Consider the following 22202-nt stretch of genomic DNA (forward strand, 5'->3'; position numbering starts at 1 on the left):
TCTTTAAAAAATAAACTTACATATGTAAGTTTATTTTTTAAAGATTTTATTTTATTTATTTTAGAGAGAAAGAGTGAAAGAGAGAGAGCACAAGATGGGGTAGGGTCAGAGGGAGAAGCAGACTCCCCGCTGAACAGGGAGCCCAATGCAGGACTCGATCCTAGGACTCCGGGATCATGACCTGAGCCAAAGGCAGTCGCCCAACCAACCAAGCCACCCAGGCACCCTAAAAATAACATCTTAAAAAAAAAAATTAAAGATGATATTACCTACTTCAAAGAATTAACTATAAGGAATAAGAAAGATAATCCATTTAAAGCACTTAGCATATTTGTTCTTCTAACACGTATTTATTGAGCACCAACTATGTGTCAGGCACTAATTCTAAGCACTGGCAATAAAGCAGTAAACAAAAAAGAAAGTTGGACTTTATGTTCTTATATAAGGAGACAAATAATAAAATATCTAAAAAAAATAAATGCTATGAAAAATAAAGTAGGATACAAAAGATAAAGAGTGATAAGAGGGGGGCACCTAGTTTGGCAGTAGGAAAGGTCCTCTAATGAGGAGACATCTGAACAGAGACTTTTTAAAGGAATGAAGGAGAGAGTCATGTAGATAATTGGAGAAGGAAATCAGATCCATTTCTGGCAATAGAGAAAACTTGTAAGATCCAGAAAAATATTCATTATTCAGAATTGCTTAAAATGGTGATTAACAACAAAAAAAAGGTTGTTGTTTTGTTTTTCATAAATGGCTGAGCTGAAGAGAAAGCAAGAAAAATCTTTAGAGGTAGGAAAAAACAAACCTTCAGTGAGTACTGAGGCTTGCCCTGAGAGCATCCACCCCTTTTTAGTGGTTTACGAACTGGGTCTAAAGGGGCTGCCTGGGGGGGGCGCCTGGGTGGCTCAGTCATTAAGCGTCTGCCTTCAGCTCGGGTCCTGATCCCAGGGTCCTGGGATCGAGCCCCGCATCAGGCTCCCTGCCCGGCAGGAGGCCTGCTTCTCCCTCTCCCACTCCCCCTGCTTGTGTTCCCTCTCTTGCTGTGTGTGTGTCTCTCTCTCTCTCTGTCAAATAAATAAATAAATAATCTTTTAAATAAATAAATAAAAATAAAGGGGCTGCTTAGGGGAAAAGGATAAAAAGCTTGGGGCCTAAACAAGGAGGGAAATCTGAAGAAAAACACTCTCTCAATGGGTAAATGGGGGGGCATGCTAAGCATAGAACACGGTGGACATATCTGCCTATCTCAACCTGGGCAGAAGAGAAAAAATGTCTACCTCCTCTCACTCCAGTTTGAGGACAGAATTCATACCAAGTGTCAGGTCTAACAAAATTCAAACTAAAAATTTGGTTTTGAGAGATTCTGAGCTAGAAAAGACTAGAGGTGTGCCTGGGTGGCTCAGTCAACGGAGCGTCTGACTCTTGATTTTGACTCAGGCCACGAATATAAGAATATATATAAGAATATAAGAATATAAGAATATATTCCAAAGAATATAAGCTCAAATTTTTTTTTAAAAAAATCACAAAATAATGAAGAAACAGCCCCCACAAATCAGCAGAATGGCTTACAGTAAAACAGAACCCCAAACAACAAAGAAAATAAAAATGATCAGATATGAAATAATGAAATGTTAAAAGAAAATAAGATATCAAAAATAGAAATTGGGGGGGGGGGGCACCTGGGTGGCTCAGTTGGTTAAGCATCTGCCTTCAGCTCAGTTCACAATCCCAGGATCCTGGGACTGAGCTCTGCACTGGGCTCCCTGCTTAGTGTGGAGGCTGCCCTCTGCCTCTCCCCCCTCTCATGCTCTCTCTCTCTCTCTCTAATAAATAAAAAAAAAAATCTTTAAAAAAAATATAGGACTCAGGAAGAAACTATAAAATATGAATATGAAAAAACAAAACATTTCAAGATTTGAAATTTATAACATATATTATTTATTGATATTTATAATACAATATAATTAGATATTTGAGAGGAGATCTTTCTAGGCAGAGGGAAAAACTAGAGCTGGGGGGCTACTCCTCCCAGAACTGAATAAGCAAGGAGGCAGTGTGGAAAGAAATGAGGACAAAGGGTAATACTTACTAGATCACACAAGCACTCAATAAATATTAGCTATTATCCCATAACTTCTACTGGAAAAAAGTGGATTATCATTTCTTCTTTCCTATTTCAGTATCAAATATAGCAGCCAGAGAAGAGCTCCAGAAAACTCCAAGAAGGTTCAGAAGGCAATCAAAAAATAATTGCTTCCTATGAAGTGGAAACAGTCTTAAGTAGTAGTTCCAGCGCCAAGGAAGAAATCTGGGTCTTTTGTGAGCAAGATGAGAAAAAGGAAAGAGGAAACTATCCCTAAGTGACTCAGAAGATGAGTACCTGGAGGCAACAATAATCAAAAGAAAAAAAGGATCCAGCTGGAATTACCATTTCAAAGTGGGGGGGGTTAAAAATTTCACAAGTGCGGAGCCTGGGTGGCTCAGTCGTTAGGCATCTGCCTTTGGCTCAGGCCCTGATCCCAGGGTCCTAGGATCAAGCCCAGCATCGGGCTCCCTGCTAAGACCCTCCCTCTCCCACTCCCCCTGCTTGTGTTCCCTCTCTGGCTGCCTCTCTCTCTGTCGAATAAATAAAATCTTTAAAAAACAACAACAAAAATTTCACAAATCAACATTTACATTCTATAGCAGTGGAAATTTAGAATAAATTAAACTCTCAAAGATATTCCAAGTTTTTCCACTTTAATGCTCAACTTTTTCCAAATCTTTTCAAGAGATAGTAATAAGCAGCAAAGCTATAATTTAATTTTTCTTTTCTTTCATTTTGGCCCTCTGGCTAAGGCACTAACAAAACCATGAACAAAACACAAATAATGTAGATTAAGAATAATATTCATAAATCACAAATTATATGTAAGATCATTCCCTAATATAATGAGCTGGTAATTTCATTTTTCCCTGGTTATCAAAGAAAATTGATTGGTGGATATCTTAAACATGTATAAATTATCATGTACCCTTTGACACACAGGGAAACTGTTATTAAAGAATCAAATAAAGCATGCAGTGTTAAATCAATGAAGTTTTAAAATAATTCATTTTCTCAAAGCCTATCACTCTTATTGTTTCTGATTATCATAAACTAATTTTTCAATTAATACAATTCTTGAGGAATTTAGTTAAGTGGCCATTTTCTACAATTCTAATACGAGCCCCAACTTATATTAATAGTCACAGTGTAACACAGCATAGAGGATTCAGGTTCAAACAACTTGGGTCTAAATCCCATCTTACATCTTTATTTCCCCAATCCTGTTTTCTCATTATAAAACAAGTCTAATAAAGGACTACCTCAAGTAGCTGTTTTGTGAATTAAATGAGATAATCCTTATAAAACACTTATGTTGGCTATCTGTAATCAACACTCAGTCACACACCGTGACTTACATCCAAGTTCAGCTTTATTACAACTGGGTCACAGGACAAAGGATTAATTTCAGTCTTTCCTCCTGAAGCCTACTTGAATAATTTGATGTAACTGTTCATGAACAATATATTTAACCAATAAAATATAGAATCAGTGTCTAACAATATAAACTAGAAAAATATTTAGACAATATACTATGCTGAATTTAGAACTTGGCTAACCTGAGTCATTTTTTTAAATGTCTCACTTAAAGTAAATAAAGCAAATAAATCAACAGAACAGTCTCTACCGTTCTGAAACAAGGCTCCTGAAAAATTAGCTCAAAATCCAGGGTTACATAACACCCTTGTAAACAACCCCCCTTGGAGATGATAGAACTACTACACAAAAAAAACGGTGTATGTGAATAACTAAAAATATAAAAGAACCAAGACAGAAGAAAAAAATAGAGGATTCTATTTTTTTAAAAAATACAAATTTGAAGAACTTCTAAAAATATAGTCACTAAAAAGAAAAACTCAAAAGAACAGGTTAGACTACAGATCAGATGGAAATGAAGGAGAAACCAGAAGAAAGATATGATCACAAGACCAAAAATATAAAAGATTAAGAGACATGAAGGATAGAATGGAAAAAAATGAACATGTCATGTATTAGGAGTTCCAAAATACAAAGAGATAAAACGAATAGGGCACCTGGGTCGCCCAGTCGTTAAGTGGCTGCCTTTGGCTCAGGTCATGATCCCAAGGTCCTGGGAGCCCCGAATCAGGCTCCCAGCTCAGTGGGGAGCCTGCTTCTCCCTCTCCCTCCGACCCTCCCCACTGCTTGTGCTCTCACTCTCTCTTTCTCAAATGAATAAAAACTCTTAAAAAAATAGATAAAATAAAGAAAAGCCACTATTTGTGAGAATTTCCCAAAAAACCCAAATTCTCAAATTTAGGAAGCACAACCAGCAGTAGGTAAGTTATGGTGAAACTACAGAACCCCAAAACCAAAGAAAAAAATCTAAAAAGCAACCATAGAAACAGATTAGCTGAAAAGTTAAGCAATTAAAACTATAATAGGGACAACTTCAATAAGAGACTAGAGGGGGAACAGAACAGAATCTTCAAAATATTAAGAGAAAATTATCGTCAACTAGAATTCTGCATCCAGCTAAACTATATTCAAGATCAAGAGAAATATGAGGAAATTTCTAAACAAATACTGAGTTTACCACTCAAAGACCCTCACTAAAAGAACTACTGGGCGCCTGGATGGCTCACTCAGTTTAAGCATCCAACTTTTGATTTCAGTTCAGGTCATGATCTCAGGGTTGCAAAGATCAAGCCCCACGTCAGACTCCGCACTGGGCCTAAAGCCTGCTTAAGATTCTCTCTCCCTCTTCCTCTGCCCCTCCCCCCTCAAAAAAAAAAAAAAAAACTACTAAGGGACACACTTCAGAAATAGAACCAAGAAACAGAGATGCAAGACATACGTATGAAACAACCATTTAGTAAACATCAGTAAATCTAAGAACTATGAAGAAATATAATCTTCCTGTTCTCCAATATTCAGTGTCTCTGACTGTAAGAATTAAGTTTCATCCTATGAAACTCAAGCATGGTATGATAAATTCACACATGGCCATATGCTTTCCCTTGACCAATAATATAGCATGTCACTTGGGAGCAGAAACTCTAAGAGTCTCAAAGTTCAATATTGTACAAAGTTTGAGGAAGGGAATGACAAAAGATAAGTCAAGATCCAGATTACTTATCTGTCATATTAAGGAACTTGGCCTTTACCCAGAAAAGAATGAAAAACTATAGAAAGATTTTGAAAGGAAAAATCAAATGGTCAGATTTTAACTTTACATTAAATACTCCAGGAGTTGTGGAGGGTATTTTAAAGAAGAGACTAGAGAAGCAAGAATACCAGCAAGCAAGCTATTGCAACTATACAGGAAAAAAGTGACAAGTACTGAACTAGTGCAGTATACTGAAGATGTACAAGAGAGAAAGGTATTCAGAAATATTCAGTATTCCAAATCATATTCCAAACACCAACATTCAAATTAATGACACAGAATGATCACAGAGAAGACCAAAGCACAATGTACTGTTAAATATCACTAAAAAGTTAAAAGTTCAAATTCAGTTCTTTTTAAGATTTTTTTTAAAGTAATCTCTACTCCCAACGTGGGGCTCAAACCTACAACCTCAAGATCAAGAGTCACATGCTCTACCAACTGAACCAAGCGCCCCCAAATTTGGTTCTATCAAAACAAAGTCAGAATAGAAATGTATTGGCAAAACAATAAAGGACGTTAAAAATTCATCCACATGGCATCCTTCCCCCCATCCTCCCCACCACCTCATTCCAGATAGGGTTCTAACAGGGTCAGAAATTAAATACCACATTGTATTTCACTTACATATTGCCATTAGATTGTCTAGAAGTTTTAGATGGGTAAGAGGGGAGAAAATAAAGAATTCTTAGTAAAAGATATATGACAGACATCATCACCATCTCCTAATATTAATGATAAATGTCACAAAGATGATTTTCAAAAGACAGGAATAAGAATGGGGTATACTTGTAAAGTATGAGAAAATCAATCTAATTAACTGAGGGACAGATGTATAGTCAAAGAAATGGGGTACCGAGAGGCCAAAGAATTGACACTTTAAACTCCATGAAGGCAAAGTCCATACCTCTCTTATTCATTGTTTTATTCCCAGCACCTACCTGACACCACGTCTGGCACACCATCTCTGCTCCACAAATATTCATTAAATGAATTAATGGATTGATCCCATTAAAAACAGATATATGGGGGCGCCTGGGTGGCTCAGTCATTAAGCATCTGCCTCCGGCTCAGGTCATGATCCCAGAGTCCTGGGATCAAGCCCCGCATCGGGCTCCCTGCTCTGCGGGAAGCCTGCTTCTCCCTCTCCCACTCCCCCTGCTTGTGTTCCCTCTCTCGCTGTGTCTCTCTCTGTCAAATAAATGGGTAAAATCTTAAAAAAAAAAAAAAAAAATGTTTCATAAAATGGAACAATCTCATTTTATTAAAGCATAAAAGAGATAGGTCTAGTCAACATAGCAACATGTAAAATTCTGTTCATAGTTGATTCTTTGACTTCTTAAATGTCTTTTTTGAAAATTTAAAACTAAGCCCTAGTTAAATTTATACTCTTATAGAAAGAAAAGATAATCTTGTCCCATAAATTTGAGTATATGGTACTTTATTGAATAAATCTATCATGAAAGCAAATCATCTTCAAGGAAAGGTAATATGAACATTAGAAGCCTATGAATACATCCTGACATATAATTAAAGACAACAACTGGTATTACCTTCTGCAACTGATGAACAAAAAGCATTATCCTTTCCTATTAATGTGCTCACTGTGATCAGTATATAAAAAGATTATTAAAATCCCACTCTCTTGGGGGACCTGGCTGGTTCTTGATCTCAGAGTCATGAATTTAAGGCCCACGTTGGGGATATAGTTTACTTAAAAAATAAAATTTTTTAAAAAATTAAAATTAAAAAAAAAAAACACTTTCTTATAGGATCAATATACAAGGTCATTTCAATCCTGGAAGTTAAGCTAACTCTTTTTTTTTTATGATTTTTTTATGCATTTGATAGGGGCACCTAGGTGGCTCAGTCGTTAAGCGGCTGCCTTTGGCTCAAGTCATGATCTCGGGGTCCTGAGATCTAGCCCTGCATCGGGCTCCCTGCTCCGTGGGAAGGCTGCTTCTCCCTCTCCCACTCCCCCTGCTTGTTTCCCTCTCTCGCTGTCTCTCTCTGTCAAATAAATAAATAAAATCTTTAAAAAAAAAAAAGATTTTTATGTATTTGAGAGACAGAGTGAACGTGAGCAAGAGAGAGCAAGAGCAGGGGAGGGGCAGAGGGAGAAAGCCTCTCTGCTGAGCACCCCAGGATCATGACCTGAGCCTAAGGCAGATGCTTAACTGACTGAGCCACCCAGGCGCCCCTAAGCTAACTAAATCTTAACCATGAAAGTAAAGAAGCAAATTCCAGTATCTTGCATAATGATTAACTATGTCATTAATTCCAACCAATTTAAAAATCATTCAAAAAAAATAAAAAAAATCACATTCACTAAAACCTCTCTTTTCCTAACATGTATTTTTTCTTTTTTAAAGATTTTATTTATTTATTTATTTATTTGAGAGAGCGAGAATGCATTTTAGGTATTTAATTAAAGTAGGGGGGAAAAAAAAACCCTACCTTCCTTAAGGCAAATCTTGACTATGTTAGGCAGCTCCTAAACAATCCAGATACCTTCCCAGAGTTACTATTCAATTACATGATTGAAAGATGCCTTAAGCCACTTTTTTTACATTTAAGGGTTTTTGTAATTATAAACCATATACGGCTTAGTGGTTAACAGCTCAGGTTGTGGATTCCCTGAGCTTGAATCTCAGCAATATTACTTGCTCAGTGACTTAAGCAAGCTACTTATACTCTCTGTTTCATCATTTATAAAGTGAATATTAAAATAGTACAGTCTGTTCTGCTGTAACTTACATCTTTGCCTTGAATTACCTCCTACAGGATTGTTAAAGAGTAGATAATGTAGGAATAGTGTGGACGCAAGCCTGGTTTATACGTAATTTTTTACAACAGAATTAAAAAGAAATACTTGGCAGTATGTACAGATCTTACAAAAACCTAAAAAATTGCAGAACTGCTTTCCTATAATGCAAATAGTATCTGGTTTAATGACTCCAAGAACTAGTATACTTTTTCTACAACATGAAGTATCCAACAATCTGCAAGTACAAATGAAAAAATTGCAAAGATATTTCTCTCTGTTTTAAAACAATGAATTAACAAGGAAAGCTACACTTGGATCAGATTTTTAGTACTGATAAAAATGTTGTCTATTGGAAGCTAAAGAAACCAAGCCTACATCTCAAACAAGAAAGCATAAGCTCCAGGATTAGTACCACAAAGTGAATGTGATGCTAACATGAAAATACTAGTAGAGGGGTACCTGGGTGGCTCAGTTGGTTGAGCATCTGCCTTTGGCTCAGGTCATGACCCTGGGGTCCTGGGATCGAACCCCACATGGGGCTCCCTGCTCAGCGGGAAGCCTGCTTCTCCCTCTCCCACTCCCCCTGCTTGTGTTTCCTCTCTCGCTATGTCTCTGTCAAATAAACAAATAAAATCTTAAAAAAGAAAAATACAAGTAAAGATTTAATCTTCCTACTATTTTCATCAGGATTATTATTGATTTTTTTTAGTATTCTGGTCACAAGGTGCCACAGGTTTTGAATGGCCCACCCCAATCCTATTTTTCCCCCATAAATCCTATTATTTAGTCCGCTTTTGCAGAACACAAAGCATCTTGGCAGAAACACCTAATTACCTAACTGTGAGAACTGCAGGAATTAAATTGGGTTAATACATCAAACAGAACCTGGCACACTCAGTAAGTCTTAGATATCGCTATTATCTATTATAACCAAAATAACATTAATTTCAACTCAAAAGCATATCATTTATCAATGTATGTTTCCCCTACCTCAAGAGCCATTGATCATCTCACCAACACTGAAAAAACTGGGAACCCAAAAGAATCTTTTTTTTTATTATGTTATGTTAACCACCATACATTACATCATTAGTTTTTGATGTAGTGTTCCATGATTCATTGTTTGCATATAACACCCAGTGCTCCAGTCAATACGTGCCCTCTTTAATGCCCATCACCAGGCTAACCCATCCCTCCACCCCCTTCCCCTCTAGAACTTTGAAAATAGATTAAGAACCATAAATTCATATGTTTTAGTAAACTAACAAAATCACCCACTCACACTTCTGGCCACTAGCACTGCCTTATCCATCCACAGACACCTACAGTAAGAAAAATTATTCTAAAATGTTATGGATTTTGTGTACACTGGATGTCTATTAATTTCACAGAAATTTGATCCAAGAAAATGAGTCGGTGATAATGTTAATAATCATTTTATAATACCTTTATATAATTTTAATAATTAATATTTTTCCTCCATTTCAGAAAACATTTGGGTTTTTGTTTGTTTTCAAAGTTTTATTTAAGTAATCTCTACACCCAATGTGGGGCCCAAACTCACAACCCAAGATCAAGAATCTCAAGCTCTTCGACTGAGCCAGCCAGGCGCCCCTAGATTTGTTGACACCCATTTGAAACTGATTAACTATCATATTATTATCAGGCCTATTATTTTTTAAGTTTCATGTATTAACATAAAACCAACACTTTTTAAAAAATGCTTCGTGTTAAAATGTTTTCACAAACGTTATTTATAAGCTCTGAGATATAGTAATTATTTTTATTCAAGATACTGAAGCCCAAAGATCATGAAGACTAGATTCAGCTAGATATAAATAGGATTTAAGATAACATATTTGTATTGGGTGCCTGGGTGGCTCAGTCCATTAAGCGTCCAACTCTTGATTTTGGCTCAGGTCATGATCTCAGAGTCATGAGATCAAGCCCCCCATAGGGTTGGCTCAGCATGGAGTGTGCTTGGGATTCTCTGCCTCTCCCTCTGCCCCTCCCCCCCACTCACACATGCTCTCTCTCTGAAATAAATAAATAAATAAATAAATAAATAAATAAAATTTTAAGATTACATATTTGTATTACTTTATGAGAAAAGTATTTCCATTAGAAACAACAAAACCCAAACACCTCATCAGAGGCTTAATTATTTAAAATTCTCATAGCTTTATAAGATTTACTGAGATTTTTATAAATAAAAATTCCACACCAATGAAGTTAGTATTCACTAAATAAAGATTTTATTAAGCAAAAAAAGAGTATCTTTTTCAGTTCCCAAGCATATATTTCTAACAAAACATAATTGAGACCTCATCAGTTTTCATCTTTCTCTAAAACTATACATGGAAAATCCAGCCCCTCACCTTGCTCTAAAACTGCAATTTTGGGGGCGCCTGGGTGGCTCAGTTATTAAGTGTCTGCCTTCCGCTCAGGTCATGATCACAGGGTGCTGGGATCGAGCCCCTCATCGGGCTCCCTGCTCGGCAGGAAGCCTGCTTCTCCCTCTCCCCCTGCTTGTGTTCCCTCTCTCACTGTCTGTCAAATAAATAAAATCTCTCAAAATAAATAAATAAAACTGCAATTTTTTTAGAATATAAATTACTAAAAGACTGATAACTCTGGTCAAAAGAAGTCTGAGAAATAAATGCAAACACCCAGTTGCATTTTGTTTCTAACAAAAATTAGAGCATGAACATCAGTTACATAACCTTGGGTAGGAAATTGGATACCAAAAGACTTCTAAGTAAGAATCTGCTCTACAAGCCCAAAGTTTATAGCAGCAATGTCCACAATAGCCAAACTGTGGAAAGAGCCAAGATGTCCATCAACAGATGAATGGATAAAGAAGATGTGGTATATATACACAATGGAATATTATGCAGCCATCAAAAGGAATGAGATCTTGCCATTTGCAACGACATGGATGGAACTGGAGGGTGTTATGCTGAGTGAAATAAGTCAATCAGAGAAAGACATGTATCATATGACCTCACTGATATGAGGAATTCTTAATCTCAGGGAACAAACTGAGTGTTGCTGGAGTGGTGGGGGGTGGGAGGGATGGGGAGGCTGCGTGATAGACATTGGGTAGGGTATGTGCTACGGTGAGCGCTGTGAATTATGCAGGACTGTTGAATCACAGATCTGTACTTCTGAAACAAATAATGCAACATAGGTTAAGAAAAAAGAAAAAGAAGAAGATAGCAGGAGAGGAAGAATAAAGGGGAGTAAGTCGGAGGGGGAGACGAACCATGAGAGACGATGGACTCTGAAAAACAAACTGAGAGTTCTAGAGGGGAGGAGGGTGGGGGGATGGGTTAGCCTGGTGATGGGTATTAAAGAGGGCACGTTCTGCATGGAGCACTGAGTGTTATGCACAATGAATCATGGAACACTACATCAAAAACTAATGATGTAATGTATGGTGATTAACATAACAATAAAAAAATTTTTTAAAAAAAGAATGCTCTACAAAATCCCTAATATGCAGTCTTCCATAACCTCCATCAACAAGAAATTCTATACTTAACATATATTACTTTTACACATATATTACTTTTACACAAATCCAATTAAATCTCTGAAGAATCAGAAAAGATACACAAAGACACACAAAACACCTTAAAAATATAAAACTAGTAGTTTTTATTTTGGATATTGTCCCAACAGCTTTTAAGCCAAAGACTCTACTAGAAAGACTCACTGCATACAAGTAGGTTTCTGAGTATATATCCCATTACATGACACAATACTAGAGAAAAGGAAAAACTACCTTAAAGCAGGTTAGAAGAGAATATCCTGAAAATATATTAACAAAATTGTCCCTTAGTGGTAAAACAGATACTGAGGTAACCCAAAATTGTACAATGAAAATGCAAGCTACCTGAAAGTATTTTCATAAGAAATAGTCAGGAAATACTGAAAGAAATATAAATTAAGGTCTTACCAACATATATTTTGCAGGAAAGAATCAAACTAGGCTTCCTAATGACTGTAATTTACTAAATGATAAGACGAGGACATTTCCACTTAATTTAACAAACATTTTTGAAGTACCAAACACTAAAAAATTCTAGAGGTACAAAGATAAACGAAACAATTTATTATCTAAGTACTATAAAACAAAAATGCATTCTGGATATTTTTCTTTCCCATATACAAAAACTATTAAAAATATTTTTAAAAATATATGTGTGGAAAGAGATACTTTATAATATAAAAACTAAATATACTAGATAAATTAGGATTAGGTCACTATGAAAAGCAAAAAGCTTTCTCTATTAATTCACAAACAAAAGAAAAATTCTGACTTTTCAGTTTTCCAAATGATTTCTCAGTTTAAAATGAACCCATTTAAATGGAAACAAGAATGTATACCTGCAGGGACTTAAATGATCAAATCTATCACCTCCAAGAAACTATGAAGTTTTTAAAATTCATCAATTCACCTACATTTCTTTTAATTATCAACATTAATAAACAAACTAACAATATCTACTCATGATCTATATAAATGTTCATATACTTTGAACCATTTATTCCACTTCTAGAAATTTCAATGCACAAAGCTACCTAAAGGGCACCTGGGTGGCTCAGTTGGTTGGGGAGACTGCCTTTGGCTCAGGTCATGATCCTGGAGACCCAGGATGGAGTCCCGCATCAGGCTCCCTGCTCGGCGGGGAGTCTGCTTCTGCCTCTGACCCTCCCCCTCTCAAGCACTCTTTCTCAAATAAATAAATAAAATCTTAAAAAAAAAAAAAAAGATTGGGGCACCTGGGTGGCTCAGTCGTTAAGTGTCTGACTTCAGCTCAAGTCATGATCCCAGGGTCCTGGGATCAAGCCCCGCGTTGGGCTCCCTGCTCAGCGGGAAGCCTGCTTCTCCCTCTCCCACTCCCCCTGCTTGTGTTCCCTCTCTCTCTGTGTCTCTCTCTGTCAAATAAATAAAATCTTTAAAAAAAGAAGATTATGGGGCGCCTGGGTGGCTCAGTTGGTTAAGCGACTGCCTTCGGCTCAGGTCATGATCCTGGAGTACCGGGATCGAGTCCCGCATCGGGCTCCCTGCTCAGCGGGGAGTCTGCTTCTCCCTCTGACCCTCTTCGCTCTCGTGCTATCTCTCATTCTCTCCCTCTCAAATAAATAAATAAAATCTTTAAAAAAAAAAAATTATGTAGGGTTAAAAAAAAAAACTACCTAAAGAAGCATTTCAATAGCAAAAAAATTTTTTTACTCAAATAATTCATCTCCTCATACAGTGAAAACTGTAAAACATTGATTAAGGAAATTGAGGAAGACCTCGATAAATGCAAAGACAGTCCATATTCATGGAATGGAAAACTCAGTATTCCTCAAAGTTATCTATAGATTCAACAACTCCCCATCAAAATCCCAGCTTGCTTTTTCACAGAAACTGACAAGCTGATCCTACAATTAACACAGAAATGCAAAGAACCAAGAATAGCCAAAACAACCTTGGGGAAAAAAAAAAAGTAAAGTAAAAGGACACACACACTATTTCAAAACTTACCACAAAGCTGCAGTAATTAAGATAGTGTGGCTGTGGTAAAGAACAGACATACAGATCAAAGAAAAAAACTCCAGATAAATCCTTACACTTATGGTCAACCGATTTTTGACAAAATTCAGCGGGAAAGAATACCCATTTCAACAAAGAGTAGTAATAGCCACATACAAAAAGATGAATTTAGACCCTATCTTATCATTCTGTCACATACAAAAATCAACGAAAAATGGGAGCACCTGGCTGACTTAGAAAAGGGTGGGACTCTTGATCTCACGGTTGTGAGTTTAAGCCCCATGTTGGGTGTAGAGATTATTTGAATAAATAAAACTTTTTTAAAAAATCAACTCAGAATGGATCACAGGCCTAAATGCAAGAGCTAAAACTATGAAACATCTTGAACACAGGATGTAAATGTTCTAAAATTAGATTGTGGTAATGCCTGCACAGCTCTGTAACCTTAATAAAAATCACTAAATTGTATACTAAAACAAGTGATTTTTATGATATGTAAATTATACCTCAACAAAGGTTTTTAAAACAAGTCATTTCTAAAAAATCACCATGGCTATTAAATTCAGAAAAACTATATAGTATATTGCAGAGCCAATAAGGCTGATAATAGCTATATAGAAACAAAAAATTGTATGATTGGAATATGATGACTTAACCATCTAAACAACAAATATTAAAATAACAGTAAATACTTATAATAGCACTCAATGTACCACATATTATTTTAACTCCTTTACAAGTATTTATTCATTTAATCCTGGCTACAGTGTAGTTTCCCCCTTGTACACAGGAAAAGCTATGGTACAAAGAGTTTAAAAAGACTTGCTCAAAATCACAATAGGGTGTTGAGGTAATGAATGACTTTTCTCTCAAACAAGTATCTTTGAAAAGAACAGTGGACATCATCGGTCGCTTATCCAACTATCCATTTACCCTTTCAATTTTTTTTAAAGATTTTATTTGAGAGAGAGAGAGAGAGAGAGAGAGCAAGCAGGCAAGGGGCAGAGGGAGAGGGAGAGAGAATCCCAAGCAGGCTCTACACCTAGCATGGAGCCGGACTCGGGGCTGGATTCCAGGACCCCAAGATCATGACCTGAGCCAAAGTCAGACACTTAACCAACTGAGCCACCCTGGCGCCCTACCCTTTCAGTCTCTTACCCGGATTTTTCTTTGTGTATCCACCTCTCCCCAGGCAGGCCACGTAATTCAGAGAAAATCAACCCCATCCTTAGGTATAGTAGTTGGCCCTGGTTTGCTTAGGCCAATCAACCATTTCAATGACCACAGTCACTAGTTCAGTAATCAGGTCATGACTCTTATTTGGAATGTTAGGACAGTGAGGCTCTCCCAAGAGATGTGAACAAAAATATATGTGGTCCCAACCACTACTAGCAGCCATCCTACAATCATGAGAGTAACAGACTGAAGAAAGCAGAACAGAAACGGAAAGAAACTGATCTTTAGTATTACTGTGTTACTCTAAGTCTTGCCCTACCTTTGGACTTGGAGATAAATGAGCCTATAAATCCTTTTTATTGTGTTTAAAACCAGTTCAAGTTTTCTATTACTTATAACATGATGTACAAATTCATGGGGGTTGGGGGAGCACATTAAGAAGCATTTTGTGTTATCTTTCTAATAAACATTCATATAAAGGCTTGAAAAATAACTACGTGAAATTTTTATGTCTCACACAGTGGTTTGTAGTATTTTAATTGGACATTTTAAAATGTTATTTTTTAAAATGTCGATTTCCAATTCTTCCTGAAAAATCAAAAGGTATGACACCTTTGGGCCCATGTTACTGTAGTCCAACAACCAAGCAGAATGGAATAGAAACTGCCTCTCTAAGTCTACAAGTACACCCTCTGCACACAGTCAATACGAATGAACAGAGCCTCTATGTGATATGCTCAAGTCCTATAGGTATTATAAGTTTGCACCGTTTTAGCAGGACCTGCATAAAATGACATATAATGAGTCATAAAAAGTTATGTTCCACCTTTTAAGCTTTAACATTTTAATTATTAAACAAATTTCATTAAAACATGTTATTTGTCACTAGCCCATGGGAAACACTATTCTTGAACTGAATACCTTTTTTTTTTAAAGATTTATTTATTTATTTGAGAGAGAGAGAGAGAATGAGAGAGAGAGAGTACATGAGAGGGGGGAGGGTCAGAGGGAGAAGCAGGCTCCCTTACTGAGCAGCGAGCCCGATGTGGGACTCGATCCCAGGACTCCGGGATCATGACCTGAGCCGAAGGCAGTCGCTTAACCCAGCCACCGAGGCGCCCTTGAACTGAATACCTTTAAAGACCTGATGGAAGCCTTAAACTCAGCAGCAAGTTCCTGAAAACATGCCAATACATTAATTACTCTGGGTCCAAATGTCTGACAAATGATTTTAGCATACAGGTTAAAAAAAAAAAAATGAAATGGTTTTAAGTTGCAACAAGAAAAATGTAAACGTTGACTAAAAGTTTGAAACACATGAATACACAGGTGTACTATTAATCAAAACTTACCTATAAAACAGATTTGCAAAAGACATTACAAGCAGTGGTAAATTTCAAAGGAATTTTGGTCAAGTTACAGTAAGGTCAAGCTACATTAGCAAATTTAGGAGGCAGCACTTTGTAAAGATCTCTGGAAGTATGTATGGCTTTACCACTAATTTGGACAACTCCAGGGGAGAAGTTGTTAACTTTAACAGCACAAATATTATTACTTAAAGCAGCTAACATGTAATCAGTAAAAAAGAATCAGTAGGACATAATCTACTTTAACAAAATGCGTCAAATATAGGGAAAGTTATAACTAAAATAGTTTAAACTTACTAATGAAAAATCCAGTGAAGGTAGAATAGAGGAGAACACAGTAAGGATTCAGTGATACTGGTAATATACTGGTTAAGATTCACAGGGCTTATATCATTATTATACTTCATTACTTAAATATATTACATATTCTTCTGTCTGTATTCTGTATTTTCACAATTTTATAAATTTTAATCCAATATACTGACTATAAAAAATGCTAATGATAATCTTTCTGCATCCACATGCCAAGTAAAAAAAACCAACTGAATGACCAGAAAATTGGTCTGCTTTTAAGCAGGTTTTTTTACTTCTTAAAGCAGTTTTGTCAAAGTTATTCGAATGTTAGAGGAAGAAATGAGGGGCGCCTGGGTGGCGCAGTCAGTTAAGCCTCTGAGTCTTGATTTCGGCTCAGGTCACCTTCTCAGGGTCAAGAGATCAATCCCCAAGCCAGGCTCTGGGCTCAGGGTGGAGTCTGCTTAAGATTCTCTCCTTTTTGAGTTCTAGAGTGAAGCCCGCACTGTGTGGGCAGATAGTAACACCTTGTAACTCATTACAGCTGGGTGCTATTTACATAAACCAGAGCTGAGCCAGGCAGGAATTTGCTGATTAATTTATTTTTAATGAAGTATACCATGCACCAAAATAAACTTTACTGTGTGTACCTTAAAAAAAAAAAAAAAAGATTCTCTCCCTCTCCCCATTCCCTCAGCTCACGTTCACTCTCTCTTAAAAAAAAAAAAAGGGAAGAAATGAATTCTACTGATGGAGATTTCATCATTAATATTAAGTGTTCTTATATTGAGAAAAGTTATGCCTGAGCTATAAATACCTGCTCAAGGGCGCCTAGGTGGCTCAGTTGGTTAAGCGACTGCCTTCGGCTCAGGTCATGATCCTGGAGTCCCGGGATCGAGTCCCACATTGGGCTTCCTGCTCAGCGGGGAGTCTGCTTCTCCCTCTGGCCCTCTTCCCTCTGGTGCTTTCTATCTCTTATTCTCTCTCTCTCTCAAATAAATAAATAAAATCTTTAAAAAAAAAAATACCTGCTCAAAGAAGCAAACAATTCTACATCAACTCAAGAGACATGTACTCCTGGAAAGATTGCCATTCTAAGAATCACCAAATTGTAAGCAATCTATTCAACCTTTTTTTTTTTTTTAAAGATTTCATTTATTTATTTGAGAGAGAGAGAATGAGAGATAGAGAGCACGAGAGGGAAGAGGGTCAGAGGCAGAAGCAGACTCCCTGCTGAGCAGGGAGCCCGATGGGGGACTCGATCCCGGGACTCCAGGATCATGACCTGAGCCGAAGGCAGTCGCTTAACCAACTGAGCCACCCAGGCGCCCTCTATTCAACCTTTCAGTGTCTCAGTCTCCTCATCTATAAAATGAGATATATAGTAAACAGTTATTGAAAGAAGAATTTAAAAACATATGTAAAGCACTTGGCCCGTTGCCTGGCACATAGTAAACATCATAACTTCTGTAAAATCATGATTATTAATGTCATTTCCTTCTTTGAGCAGAAGATTAAGGCTGATTAACTATCAGGAAATATTTAGGTGCTGTGGTACTAACAATGTTGAGACGGACTAGCTTACCAGATTCCCAAAATTTCAGTTCTCAAAATTTTCTAAAGACTGCCAAGACCCTACATATCCATCAAGGAACATGAAGTATTATAAGGGAGAACGGAAAAGGGAGGACCTAATCTAATCCTTTGCTCTACATGAGAAGAGAATGAGGTGAAGAAGAGGTGTAACTGAACTGAGTTTCCCTCTCCTTTTACCAGACACCTATTACTCTGAAAACATGTAGCTGTGCAGAATTTAACCAATAATCTTTTATCTATACCAGGCCTACAATTCTACGCAGCATATAAGCAAACTGTTACTACAGAATTTGGATTTTCTTTAATAAAATGCAGGTAACTCATGTTTGGTTGTCCACCTTCACACAGGGCATTCTAAAGAACAAAGGAGTTCGAATTCTCCTTCTGCCAGTGGAATATTATATTTCACACACAAACAACTAATTATGGTCTATATCACTACCACAGATTTGTTTGTCATCCAAGGTACATGAGGTTTAGAAACAGAAAAAGAAATTTAAAAAAACAGTTTTCAAGTCTATTTTGAGGTAGAGGGATGAATCAATTTACCATTTACCTCCTTGAGACTTATAAACTTTTAAAGACCACAAACACACTAGATCCCCAAAGTTTTGGATAATTGTTGAAACTGGATAACAGATCCAGAGAACTATCCTGTTTTTGTATATATTTGAACATTTCCATAATATATAGTTTTTTAAAAATATGTACGTGTGTCTGTTATTTATATATAAGGAAACAAAATGGTAGAAAATACCCTATTATTCAAAGTTCTTATACTCCAATAGTAAGTGAATTTCATTTAGCTCCTTTCTCATTCTAGAAGTTGTACTGCAGGTGACCAGACTACTGGGAAAGTTCTAGTAAAGGAAATAATTAACTGCCCTGGAATAAAACAAGCCTAACCTTGAAAACACAGAGGCAAAAGGGAAGAGTACTAAACAGTTATTACAGCTATTATACATTCATATTTGTTCCCATATGTTATCTTCTAACACAGGTAAGTAAGCAGAAGAGGTGGAAGTATTTTTAAGGCCAAATTTACCTTTCATTCTTTAAATTGATGGGCAAGAGAGGCTGCAGTAAAGAAATCTAAAACGTTCCCATTAGAAATAACCATTTCTAAGAATGGAGTAGAGAAAAAGTATTGCATATCCACCTTTCAAAAATAACATTCATAGTTCACAGTATGACCAGCAACTTCCAATAACCAAGTATGCTTTACTGCTAGACATGCATTCACCAAAGAAATAGATTCGGTTATACTGCATCTGCCAGAATTCTCTTTCCAAATTGCCATTCAATTTTCACAAGATGTAACTCTAAATTCATTCCAAAATTTAATTTTTGTTAGTTATGTCTAAAAATAAAACTGATCAAAATATAAATACTAACTTTTGTGACCAATTAATCGTTCATCATGAACAAATCTTTGTTCATCTGTGAACAAAAGTTTCATGATCAAAACTTACAGCAAAACGTAACCTAGGCAGACTCAAAAGAATAAGAGTAAGTAGTATGTACGGCATTTATTTCTCAAGTCCAAAAAAAGTCATGAAAATATCTTTAAAATGTTAAAGAGAAATGCAGACTTAGTTATATATCCCAAGAAAAAAAAAGTTTATACAATAAAACTCCTCCACTGGAACCCCCACAAAATGCTTCCAAGCAACAAATATTTCCTTAGCACAAACGTGATCTGTTCACTTTCGCAAAACCTAGAGCACCTAAATTTACATAATTCCCCTTAAACTGAAAAATACAAAAAAAATTCTTTCATTTAGGTCAGAATTTTGTGCTTCCATCCACGGAAAAAGCCATCAGCAGTCTGAGTCAAGCACATGGCTCCAACTTTAAAGTCTAGTTCCCCAACCCACTGAGAAGAATATATACTTATAAAATAGATATCTACTTACCAGGTTAAAGACAGTTTCTACAATATCCCTATTGGATACTTCTCCAACTTCAACCAACCCCGTCAACACGGCAAATTTCATTCTGATGCCCCTGATGGGGAGCCCTGGTTTCAGGGACAATGCACCCTCTTCAGCAGAGGTTTCTTCTTTCCCTCCACCTCCCCCGTCATCACCTGTTGGTGGCGGGGAAGGGACATTATTGTCTTCACTAGCCATTGCTCGCTAGTTCATAAGAAAGGACAACTCGGAGTCACTATGGGACAGCAATTGCTGCACTAGGAATAAGCACACACACGCAACACAACAGGAAAAGGGTCACTCTTCCAAGTTGTGGAGAAAACCCAAAAGCAGTTGATGGGGAAAGTCCTTGGCGTCGCCCTCCTCCTCTTGGAGAATATTTGTCCAATCTCTCTCCCCGAGGCTGACAACAACGCCAAACCCTATTGGAAGATTAGATAAATGTTAAATACGCTAGGTTTTGTTTCAGGGTTTTGTGGGGGGAGAGGTAAATAGTTACTGTCCGTCAAATAAGTTGCTAAAGGGACCTTACTACCAGCCACCCGCTACCCTCCCTGGCTCAAAGAGGTAGGTTCTGAGTGAAGGCGGGTTCAAGAGGCCCCTGAACAGGTTCACTCCTCCCCCACACTCTCGCAGGTTCCAGGCGCAGAGCTACCTCTCCTCACAGGTGCACGGAAAGAGAAACTGTCGCTGGGAAATGAAGGGTCCGTGGAAAGGAGGGAGCCCCCAAGCTACCACAGAAGTAGAAAGTTCCTCCTCACCCAGATACTCCGGACTCGTCCTCACCCCCGGCCAGGGAGCCGCGAGACGGAGGTGGCGGCGGAGATCCAGGGCAGGAAAAGGCGGGGGAAGGGGGCGGTGATTACTCTCAACGCTCGGCCCAGGGGGAGGAGTGGAACACTCAGGCACCTGAGGTTCGACGGCGAGAGGAGGGGAGGTGTGTGTTGTGGCAAGGAGGGAGGGGAGGCCCGGCGGCGACGGCGAGGAGAGGGAGGAGAGAGAGGTCAGTGCACCTGGTCGCAGCCTCCAAGTTTCCCTAGTCCGCTCCCCGGGAGTCCGCGACTGCACAGAACTCCATGGCTTCCTGGCCCGCCCGACCCCTGCGCTCAGCCTTTGCAAAAACCGCCGCTGCTGGCGCTATGGACACCGCGGCTGACGCTGCCGGCGGTGGTGAGGTTGCTACTGCCACAGCTCGCCCCGCCACGGCTCGCGCGAACGCCTCTGTGCCCACTGAAGCTACTCCTCGCCGCCATGACAGCGCCGGGGGCCGCCGGGCGCGGCGTGCGCGTGCGCGAGCGCGCGGGACGGTGGGGCGGGCGCCCGCGAAGGCGGAGGCAATCGTGTGGCGGGGTGGGGAAGCGCGGGCGGCCTAGGGGGCCGCGAAAGGGCGGAGGTGCTAGGCGCGGGCTTGCAGGCAGGACTACGTGTGAAGGTGGGCACCCAAGCGGGCGCGTTGCCCAAATAACACCAGGTGTGTCCCGGACCGGCGAGAGGAGACGTTCCCTACCAGGAGCCGACTCTCCCTGCACACACGCGTACACCTCCCACCCACGACCTGGGAAGGTGCTTTGACAAGTGCTGAGGTGATTCTGAAGCTTCTTCTGTTGTTAAGTTACCATAGGGTCTCCTAGCGCACAGAGAACCCGCCCCACGTTTCCAAGGTGTCCTCTTGGACTTGAAGGACACCTGAGGGACTGCTATGAGCCAGAGAAGTGGTAGCGCTGGAGCCAGCGAGGCTGTTTTCCTTGTCTGAAGGGAGCAGAGACTCCCCACCCCTGACTGCGTTCAGCTGCTGCCCGCCCGCGGCGCTCCGCGAAGACTTAGAGATTTCCACTGGGATGCCCCAGCAGCTGCCACCGTTTGGAAGAAGATGGGAGGGGGGACGTGTCCATGAGGAATGGGAAAGATTCCTTGCCTTGCAGCTGCCGCCCCACCAAACCTCTCCCACATTCTAAGGAAGGGAGGATTCCTGAGACAGCTGCTCCAAATAGCGTGGAGGCGGGGTTAATTTTGCCTGTAGATCTCAGGGGTTTTTTTACTCTCGTAATTTTCCAGTGTGAAAGTTGGGTTCGCCTCATTCTCAGATTAATTTAAAAGATAAGCTACATTAGGATTGAAACCACGGGTCACCGTAATGTGTCCTTCCCCTCCACCCCCACTATTAACAATAAAGTATTCTTCCTGATGCATTAGTGAAAAAGAAGTATCGTTAAAGAAAGTGGTTTTTCACCCTTATGTACTCTTTGAAGTCATACGGCCTTAAAAAATAATCTTTAATATACTAGTAGTTCCCTAAAATGAAAG

The 22202-nt window shown here is 38.6% G+C and overlaps 1 protein-coding gene across 4 annotated transcripts in view; it reads right to left on the minus strand.

Moving 5' to 3' along the window:
- LRBA (LPS responsive beige-like anchor protein) overlaps positions 1–20837 on the minus strand; it is a 742782-nt gene extending 721945 nt beyond the window's left edge. For all 4 annotated transcript variants that reach the window (XM_073892352.1, XM_025874296.2, XM_073892351.1 and 1 more), the window contains exons 1-2: positions 20660–20837; positions 19881–20320 (exon numbers count right to left, since the gene is read on the minus strand). In XM_073892352.1, coding sequence (XP_073748453.1) covers positions 19881–20096 — 216 coding nt within the window. In that variant the 5' untranslated portion in view covers positions 20097–20320; positions 20660–20837. The remainder of the gene's footprint in view (positions 1–19880; positions 20321–20659) is intronic.
- Positions 20838–22202: the final 1365 nt, after the last annotated feature.

The sequence above is a fragment of the Callorhinus ursinus genome, unplaced genomic scaffold, assembly GCF_003265705.2.
Source record: "Callorhinus ursinus isolate GAN/ISIS: 27379988/994484 unplaced genomic scaffold, GSC_fseal_2.0 scaffold4, whole genome shotgun sequence".
Classification (NCBI taxonomy): domain Eukaryota; kingdom Metazoa; phylum Chordata; class Mammalia; order Carnivora; family Otariidae; genus Callorhinus; species Callorhinus ursinus.